We start from the raw sequence: 10,411 nt of genomic DNA, 5'->3' as shown, positions 1-10,411 counted from the left end.
GTGTGTGTGTGTGTGTGTGTGTGTGGTGCCTGCAGGAGCCAAAGGTTTTAGATTCCCTGGAACAGGAGTTACAAGTAGTTGTGAGCTGCCCCACATGAGTGACAGAACTGAACTCATGTCCTCAGCAAGAGCAGTGTGCACTCTTTTGTTTTTGAGACAGGGTTTCTCTCTCTACCCCTCCCTGTCCCGGAACTCACTCTGTAGACCAGGCTGGCCTCAAACTAAGAGATCCACCTGCCTCTGCCTCAAGGACTGGGGTTAAAGATATGCCCGGCACAGTGTTCACTCTTAACTGGGAAGCCATCCCCCCCCCCCCAACATTGCTTTTCTTAAGAAATCTAACAAAACTTAGATTTGAAGTTTTCATTTCCTGGCTTGTCTTCTTAGTTTCTTTAATTTGTGGATCTGGAAACCATTTTTCTGTCCTCCATCCCCCTCAGGGTGGCCTCCAATATCTCCCCTTCCAGGTTTCTGCTTCTCCTGTGTGTTGAGGGTGAGCTTTAGAGCTCATGTTTAGGTTCATGTTTCACTGTGTGCCTACACGCTAGTGCTTTCTTTCCACAGAAGGCATGGCACAACAAGATTTGCTGGGTAACGAGACTTTATCTCATGTTACTCTCACCTCTGAAGATATAGCCTGCAGAAGCATATCAAACCCCCACTCCCTCGCCAAGCCTTTCAGTGCGAATCATTGTAGTTTGTAACAACCAGGAGGCTACACGTGCACTGCTTTCACTGTGAACTAAGCTTACTGCACATTTGGGAAAACTGACTGTGTTTTCTGCCTTCTATTGACAGAATGGCACACGAAACTTCCAGGACTTTGACTGTCAGGTAAGGACTGTACAAGCACCAGAGAAGCTCTGTACAGGATCCCTACAGTGCCTCCCTCCCTGTGCTGCTGGTCGTAGAGAAGTGGATCTTGTATTGCTGCTGTTTGTATTTTGTTTTGTTTTGTTTTGTTCAAGCAGGGACTGTAGACCAGGCTGACCTTGGACTCATGACAGTGCCTCCTGCTTCAACCTCCTGAGTTCTGGGCTTACAGGCGTCTTCTAGGAACCTGTCTAAGGACTGTAGTTTACTGAGTTGAGCTGTGTCTTTGTGATTGAGATCTCTGTTCCTTGGATGATAGCAGAGACCTCATTTGTCACCGTGGACAAATGAAGGCTGTCACTAGACTCAGGTGAAACAAATGGCCGGAAGTTTACAGAAGAGACATCTTAAAAGCAAAATTGTTTCCTAAAACCAAAGATTAAATTATTATTAATACAAAATGAAGATTTTTCTTGGCTTTATGTTTGGAAATGCAAATTTTATCCTGGCTCAGTATTTTCCCACATGGTACTGTTCTTTATAATCTAGTGTTGCCAATTAGAAAATCAGTAAAATGAGCCAGCCATTCTCCACCCACCTACTTTATCTGCTAACTAGCCCTGGAAGAAATCTAAGAAAGGAACACACAGATATATAGGGAGCCTTACAAGCCTCCACAGCCTGACTCTCTCACTCTGGGATGGATGCCATAGCTACAACATGAAGTTGACTTAAAGGGTACTGGCAGGAAGGACAGACAGCTCTTCAAACTGTACACCTTGTCGCCAGTGTTCAGCCTTTTTGCATGTCCATCAGGAAACAATTGCTTCCAGTTATGCACTTCATGTTAAGTACAGTCTTTATAGTGTTAGCATCAAGGGCAAATCCAGCCTATTCAATCTTTGTGTAGAGAAATTAAAACAAAACAAAACAAAAAACGCTTTTTTATTGGCAATCCAGTTCCATCACAATTATTGGTCCCCTATGATAGATTATCTTTTGGGTGTGATCTTTGAAATGTATGTTTTAGAGAAGCAAAGCAACATTGTAGGTTTTCATTGTTCTTAATATCTGAGTGAGGACACTAAAAGATTGGGACAGAGAAACTGACTCCTCCTGAATCCATTACTTATTTCTTCCTGGATAAATCTAGAACTAGCATTTCAGTAATCCACTTGTCCTGAAAGCTGAGGTTAGTTGGCAGGTTAGATGAGGCTTGCTATGCATGAGCAGGCTGGCGGTGTTGTCCTTGAGTCCCAGTTCCAGCTGGTTATTTATGACAGAATCGGCCCACTGTGCTTGGCAGTCATTCACTCAGATTTAAAGTCTTTAGAACAGTTGATACTCTGTGACAGTGGGGCAGTCAAGATTGAGTTTAGTTGTTTTTAATTTAATCTGGTGTTAGCTATGGTTTGGGTCCTAGTAGGATCAGTTGGAGTTGATTGTTTTTGACATAATCTACCAAGAAGGAGATCATTGAGATAGAGCGACAGGAGGACTCATTGGAAGGCGTGTTAGAAATAGGATACATGCACTCCTCTCTGAAAGCACTTGCTTTCGTCAGCTTCCAAGACGTTAGTAAATTCAAACCATCTGTTTTTTCTGCTTTACTGTGTGAGTGTGTGTGCATGTGTGCTTGCTTGCTTGTGTGTGTGTCCAGGGCCTTGCTCATGCTAGGCAAGTATCCTTTTTTCATATCTAAGTATAAGTATAGACTTAAGTGAAATTAAATTTAATATTAAGGCTTAAAATTAGTCTAATAAGGGCCAGTAAAATGGCCCAGTGGATAAAGTGACTTACAATGTAAGCCTTATAATCCAAGTTCAGTCCCTGGAACCTGCATAAGATACAGGAAAAGACCAACTCCATAAATCTGTCCTCTGACCTTCACATGCATGCTGTGGTGTACGCACAGGAGTGCAAGGTACTCACAGTAATACTCGAGCAAGGGACCAATGGGAGGTTTCAGTGGGTAAAAGCTGACTGCATAAGCCTGATAACCTGAGTTCAATCTCAAAAAGCCTCTTTTTTAAAAAAGCCACATGGAGGGACTAGAGAGATGGCTCAGCGGTTAAGCCAGCAAACACATGGTAGTTCACAGTCATCTGTAATGAGATCTGCCCTCTTCTGGTAAGTCTAAAGACAGCTACAATGTGCTCATATAAATTTAAAAAGAAAAAAAAAAAAAAGGGGCCTCCAATGGAGGAGCTAGAGAAAGTAACCAAGGAGCTAAAGGTTTCTGCAACCCTATAGGTGGAACAACAATATGAATTAACCAGTACCCCCCAGAGCCCGTGTCTCTAGCTGCATATGTATCAGAAGATGGCCTAGTTGGCCATTAGTGGAAAGAGAGGCCCATTGGTCATGCAAACTTTATATGCCTCAGTACAGGGGAACGCCAGGGCTAAGAAGGGGGAGTGGGTGCGTGGGGGGGACTTTTGGGATAGCATTGGAAATGTAAATGAAATAAATACCTAATTAAAAAAAAAAAAAACCATAAGCAGTCAGCTTAGCAGATAAAGGTGCTTGCTGCCAAAGCTGACAACCTGAGTTTGATTCCCAGAACTCACAAGAGAGCAGGAGAGACCAAACTCTCACAGGTTGTCTTCTAACTTCTATGGCATATCCATTGCACTGCAGTAAATAAATAGATATAATAGAAGTTTTAGAAAGCCTAGATGCAGTGGTATGTGTCTATAATCCCATCACTCCTATAGTGAGATAGGAGGCAGAGATGGGAGTCTCTCCTGAAAGCCCACAGTCTAGTTAGCCTAGAGTATACAGTATGGCAAAAACAAGAAAAAACATGCTTCAGCAAGGTGGAAGGAGCGAATCAACTCCTTAGTGTCTGTCCTTTGATTTCCACACGTACACGGTGGAATGCACACATCCAACAATAACAACAACAACTACTATTGTTGTTGTTGTTATAAATCGGAGCTATGATGTCATACAGTGAGAGCTCTCCCCAGCCCTGAATGTCAACAACAAAAAACTCTATTCCAGCTTTTCTTTCTATTATGAAGTCTCGTGCTATTATACTAAGGTGTGCCTGTCTTTGGAACCTTCATATGACATATTTTCTTTTGGAATGTATCAGATTAAACCTAATTTTCACCAGTGTAGATGTACAGTGGTTTTGATTTCTTTCCTTCTAGTGCTGCTAAAAATAATTCACCTTGCGTTATTAAAAAAAAGAGAGCCTACCCGAAAGTGTCGATACTTTGAGTGAAGCCTCATTATCTTCTGGCATTGTGAGGTACAACTCTAGTTTAGGTCAGATAGAAATAAAATGATGGAAGGTACTTGTGACTGTCAAGTGTTTGTCACTAGTTTTGGATACGTGGGTTCTCAGTGTTAAAATAAAAACTGCACTCGGGAGGCAGAGGCAGGCAGATTTCTGAGTTCGAGGCCAGCCTGGTCTACAGAGTGAGTTCCAGGACAGCCAGGGCTACACAGAGAAACCCTGTCTCAAAAAAAAAAAACCAAACCAAAACACCACCACCAACAACAAAAAAGTTGCTAGAATGGAGAAGAAATAGTGGCAGGCATTAAATGATGATAATTAACTGGTCTCAGAGACAAAGGGCCAGTGATACGGTGACAGCACATTTAGGTAAAGGGAAAGGACATGAGAAAGTCCAAAGCTGCTGATTATCCAAATCAGTACCATCCTAACTCAGATTATTAAGAGCTCCCTGATTATGATGCCATCTTTGGTTGACAGGGCTCGGCAGTCAGGATAGATGGAGATGTCAGCGAGCTGTATGAGCTTAGGTTGTTTCATAAGCCTGGAGTGTTATGCAGTGTGTTTCTAACATAAACAACCGCAGAGATGACACCAGAGCCTGTGAGAAGTCACTCTGAGTTCTGCCCTCTGAGCACAGGGTGCCATTGTGGGTCACATTCTAGAATGCTGGTGTGGCAGTCCCTAGAGAAAGAAAGAGCCAGTGAGACAGATGAGGGTTGACTGGAGCAGGAAGGCGACAGAATCGAAAAATCATTCCATCGTGGTGTCTCTGCGCCTCTCCCCCTAGTTTGCAATGGAGATTTATTCACAAATCCCCATGGAGGTTAGTGCCTTCCATCTTTCTCTTGCTTTTCCTCTCAGGCTGTTTACAGTCACATTCTTTCCAAAGGAAGAGGAACTCCAAAACAGTAACAACACAGAGCACATTATGGGGGAGGTAGGGACTGAGCTCTCCCTGGAAAGGACGAGATTTTGTTGAGGGCCCTATTTTGACTCTGAATTTTATGCACATTGTGAATGATGACAAAGCAGTTACTTTGCCCCAGTTCCCTACCTACTTTAAAGGGTTTTTAAAATTTCATCTTGGGCACCTCCATTTTTTCTTTCATGTTTTTCAGGACAGGGTTTCTTCTTTGTAACACTGGCTGTCCTAGACTCGTTTGTAGATCAGTCTGGCCTTGAACTCACAGAGATTCATGTGCCCCTGCATCCCAAGTCCTGGGATTAAAGACATGCACCACCATGCCTAGGGACAGCTCCATTTTTATCATTGTTCTATCGTCCTTTCTCAGCTCATTGGCCATCCCTTTACACACACTACTGCTGACTGCCTGGCTACGGATTGGGAGACTTCTGTGTTGAGGCCACGTTATAATCGAGTGTTTTCTTGTGTCTCATGCAGTGGCTTATCTGAGGCCCAAGTGGACTTTTTACTCAGATTTTATTAAAGGTTTGAGTGAGGCAGAAGGAAAGGTCTACTAATAGACAGTCATAGTGACAGATTTAAGGGACCTTACTTTTAAACTATGATGTCAACCAAATAAGAAGACTTATTCTTCCCTCCCAGTATTCTTATTCAGTCTTATATTTTTCTCTCAATAAACCGAATATAGAGATGAGATACTGGTCCCCTTGAGTTCTGTTTCAGAATCCATTCTGTTCCTCAAGGAAACAGAACCCTAGGGTTGGGAGGCGCCGCTTTTCTTCCTGTCATAAGCACATACAATTTGTGGTGTACTGTGGACTGTTAGTATCGCTGATTTATTGTACACACCGTCTTCTGCATCTGTTCTGTCTGAGCACTGCATTTTTAAGACTTTTTTGTAGTTAATGCTTGTACTATTAGTTTACTTATTTTCATTTCATTATATAAATCATAATTCATTTATTCATTTCCCTATCTATGGGTTCTGGGTTTAAAAAAAATAAACATGACTGATCATTTTGTGTGTGTGTGTGTGTATGTGTGTGTGTGTGTGTGTGTGTGTGTGTGTGTATATCCATGTTTGAGAGTTTCTTTAGGTACACCTAAAAGGAAATATTGTGACCAGGGACACATATGAAATACATTTTTGAAACACATACACACCTTCCAAGGTACAGTAGGTAGGCCCTTCTTTTTTTGTTTTTTCCTTCAGAGCTGAGGACCAAACACGGGGCTTTGCGCTTGCTAGACAAGTGCTCTACCACTGAGCTAAGTTCCCAACCCCAGGGAGGCCCTTCTTAATGTAGAAATTTCCAGACTCTCCTCCAGAGCAGTTGTTCCAGATAACAGGTCTGCCAAGAGGATATGTGTGTGTGTGTTCTTTTCTACATTCTTGTTGTATCAAATTGCATTTTGTGTGATTCCGTTTGTACTTTCCTGATGGTTTTCTTAATTTTTTTAGGACAGTACTGTGTTTGTCATAAGTTGTTATTATGTGTTAGTTGAGTTTTTATCCCACTGGTTGGTGCTCTGATACAAATACAGTATTTCTAAGGCAGAAATCACATCTCTCTGGCCTGCTCTGTTAGCCTCAGAGAGCTCAGGTCAGAGAAGCATATAGTCAGGTTCACTCGGTCGGTCGGTATTTAGTAAATTATTAACTTGGTGTGCATGTGTGCGTCGCACACAGCCACACACACGTGCAGATCACCTCAGTGAGTCTAGCAAGGCTCTACATGCCCATGCACTGATGGATTTACTCCTATATATTCTTTCTATCCAAACCCTGTGCTTCATCTCATAAACAGTTCCTAATACCCGAGTCTAGTCTACGTTTTGCCTTCCTTTATTTAAGCCACTTAGTGGGCTTTGATAGGCAAAATCAGTAACCAAGAATATTAAATAGAGAAGCATGTGTACCGTGAATCAGTAAAGCTCTCTCTCTGCTCTGGCCTGGAGCCTAGGATTTGAGATATACCGACGTCCTATTAAGCAGAAATTGTCTTTTCCACATAAGGGAAACCAAAGTTATAATGAGGATCACTATTAAGAAAATTATACTGGAAGCCCATTGCATTTGTTGAGATTCCAATTGGCACAATTAAGCCTTTCTTATCCATGTGAAACTTTGAGACAGATGGCGACTTAAGAAATCCATGAGGATAGATGCGATTTTTTTTTTTTTTTAGCACCATATAAGTTGGAGAGGACTAGAATAAATCTCCAACACTACCAGTTGCAAACCTTTCTGGCTTTTACTCAGTTCTCTGAGCTGAGCTCTACTCTGACTGCTTCCCAACTTAACCTTGCTTCAGTTCATGTCTCATGGGCTGTGTGCACCCTTAAACCGGGAGCAGCCCGGGATGTCTCGGGACTTGAGAGCACACACACCGAGGACCAGGAGTTAGAGCTGCCAGGGTTACTCCAGTTTCAGGAGAAGCCCCAAGGCACAGATGTGATCTCTCAGTCTCAAACACAATTCCTAGAGAGATGCTGAGGCCACACGACCAGATACCTTCCTGCCTCTAGGAAGCGTGGCCCAAAGGGTTTATTCTATGAATGTATTCTATGACTGTGACAGCCAAGGATTGCTCCTGTAAGGGACAGATGGTGTGAGACACAGGCAAGAAAGGAGAGAGATTCTACACCAATATGCCTTTCAGTATTACCAAAATTATCAAGGTCTTTGAAGCTTCTGGCCTGTGTATGGAGGAACAGTTTCACATGTAAAGTTTCCCTATGTGTTCTTTCCCAAAATATTTCCTGGCTCTTTATCCAGCTTGGTGATCTCCTTTTCATACCCAATTACAAATTTATTATCAAAAATTTTTTGATTTCCTAGACTCCTGAAACTAAGTTTTGAGGACAACAAGGGATTTTCTTCTGTGTATTTATTTATCAATTTGGTTAGTAGAATTAGAATGCTCAAATAGTGTCAATAGCACTGCATCTTTCTGGTGGATTTATAGTTCATTAAGCCTGCCTGAGGTTTTTTTTACATTGTCTTACTGCAGGAACATGACATTGAAACACCGCATGGTATGGTCCACGTCACCATAAGAGGCTTACCAAAAGGAAACAGACCTGTTATCCTGACATACCATGACATTGGGCTCAACCGTATGTATTTGATTTACAGCATTTTATCATAATGCATAATCTTTATATATTAAGGAAACAGTATTTCATTTAAAACAAACTTTATGTTTTTGCGTGCTTGTACTACATGTATGTATGTGTACGATGTGTGTGCTTGATGCCTGTGGATGTCAGAAAGGGGCATCAGATCACCTGGAACTTCAGTTACAGATGGTTCTGAGCCACCATGTGGGTGCTACGAACTAAACCCTGGTCTTCAGTAAGATCAGCAAATGCTCTTAACCATCAAGCCATCTCTCCAAACCCAAACAATGGTATTTTAATAGAGCAGAGATAGTCTTCTTTCTTAACACTCCATCTCTATTGTTACATGCAGGGTTAATATTCTAAGGTAGTATGTAGGGCAGTGTGTTTGGGGAATTTTAGGCCTATGTATTAATACCTATAAATAAATACCTATAAATAAATAATATAGAATCACCAGATTCTATAAATTAAATACCATTTAATACCTATAAATAAATACCATTCTACTATGTCTGCTTAAGGGTGAAAGATAAATCTGTCAGCTATTAAGAAAGTGGAGCCAAGTCGTTTCCTGGTTTTGTTGTGGTGGTCCTGGTAGGGATGCTGGGCCACACTCAGGCGAAGGAAGTGCTCTACTACTGAGCTACACAGCCTCAGCAATGATTTTTGTTGTTGTTGTTTGGTTTTATTTATATGTTTGAGGGTAGAAAATTTTGTTGTAAGAAACTCACTGAATTACTAACAGTTTTCTTTCTGCATGCAGCCTATCACCAGATTCTATAAATAGGTGCTTCATCTTCGTATAGTTTTAGCATCCCTATCATCCAAACGCAAATGCAACAATACTACAAAATCCAACGCTGTTTCAGTTCTGCTGTGATGTTGCAAGTAGAAATGTCCGTGCCTGATTTCATGTAACAAGTCACACGCAACACACAGGTGCACTAAAAATCTTGCATACAATAATCATGAGGCAATCTATATTAGGTGTATGTGAGCTACAAATGAATTTCTTACTCAAATCTTATTTCCACCAGAAGATTTCTCATTATTTGTATTCAGATTTTCCAAAAGAAAAAAAAAAATCTTTTACACTTCTATTAAAAAGCATTGCAGAAAAACATTTGGAGTGAGATTAGCCTCTAAGCCAGGGAGAGTGTAAAGCCAGCATTTGGAATATCCCCAGTGTAGGTTCTGACTACAGGTACACAGACTCTGCCAACATGTCTCCTTCGTGCTACCCTGGCTTTTAGAGTGTTCAGTTGACAGCCCAGGGCTGAGAAGTGAGGAAGGCCCTATGCTAAGAGGGTAAACAACAAGGCAGCATCTCCTCCATGTACACAGCAGCTCTGACCATAGAAAGCCACATGTGGTGGATGTCAGCAGCTGAAGATAAGCCTAGCCAGGGCCAGGAAGGTCAGTGTCCTTCCTCATCAGGTAGGGGACAAGGTGCATAGCAGACAGCATTGTGGGTAGAAGATTATTTTGTGCACCACCAGGAAACCCAGCAGAAATCCACAAGATGCTTTCTGCTCTGAACCCATCTCACAGAATTGAGAACCAGTTGTCCTCCAGTCAGTGAGGTGCCTCCTATGGAGTCCTCCTTGGGCAGCTTGAGGCACAGGCTATGTGAAGACCCTCACTGGAGTGGACTGTGGAGGAGAAGGGACTGAGAGAACCCTGGTCAGCTTTGCAGGGCTCAGGGGAAGCAGGGACAGCTGGGGAACTTGACCCACTGGCATCCTTATCTCATAGATAAATCCTGCTTCAACACGTTCTTCAACTTTGAGGATATGCAAGAGATCACCCAGCACTTTGCTGTCTGTCACGTGGATGCTCCGGGCCAACAAGAAGCAGCACCCTCCTTCCCCACAGGGTAAGTAAGGCCACAGGGAAGCTCTGTGGGGGCCACGCAGGCTAAAGAACAATAGTGGTGTAGGCACGAATTTTGTGCAACCTACTTTTAATAAAGGTTCAACCTCTTCTCTGCTAGAAGGTAGTGGTAGTGAAAGAGAAACGTTATTAGGATACGGGGGAAGTGGACCTGGTCAGCAATCTTCTTGGGCAGCAGTTCAGTCCCATAGCAAACATCAAATAAGACTTAGCAGCTGCAGACAGGTTCTCTAGGCAGGCATAGACCAGGCATAAACCAGCAGCTGCAGATCAATCCTGAAGAAAACGAAAGGCTCACCAACCTGCCTGAGGCAAGGCCACTGAAGCTGCAAGCTGCCAGAGGGAACCTCATTAGCTTGGCCATGTTTCTTTCTGGGGTCACCACTAGTGGAGCTCAACAAGGC

General features: G+C 42.5%; 1 protein-coding gene across 5 annotated transcripts in view; it reads left to right on the top strand.

The window, feature by feature from the left end:
* LOC110309491 (protein NDRG3) overlaps window positions 1-10,411 on the top strand; it is a 64,810-nt gene that overhangs the window by 33,916 nt on the left and 20,483 nt on the right. For 4 of the 5 annotated variants that reach the window (XM_021182218.2, XM_021182192.1, XM_029473870.1 and 1 more), the window contains exons 3-5: window positions 799-834; window positions 8,003-8,108; window positions 9,870-9,990. In XM_021182218.2, the coding sequence (XP_021037877.1) occupies window positions 799-834; window positions 8,003-8,108; window positions 9,870-9,990 (263 nt within the window). Of the gene's footprint in view, window positions 1-798; window positions 835-4,736; window positions 4,887-8,002; window positions 8,109-9,869; window positions 9,991-10,411 lie in introns of those variants that run through there. The other variant, XM_021182226.2, reaches the window with a different exon arrangement.

The sequence above is a fragment of the Mus caroli genome, chromosome 2 (genome assembly GCF_900094665.2).
Source record: "Mus caroli chromosome 2, CAROLI_EIJ_v1.1, whole genome shotgun sequence".
NCBI classification, from domain to species: Eukaryota; Metazoa; Chordata; class Mammalia; order Rodentia; family Muridae; genus Mus; species Mus caroli.
Note: the sequence above shows the minus strand (reverse complement) of the source record. Positions and strands in the feature narration are given on the sequence as shown.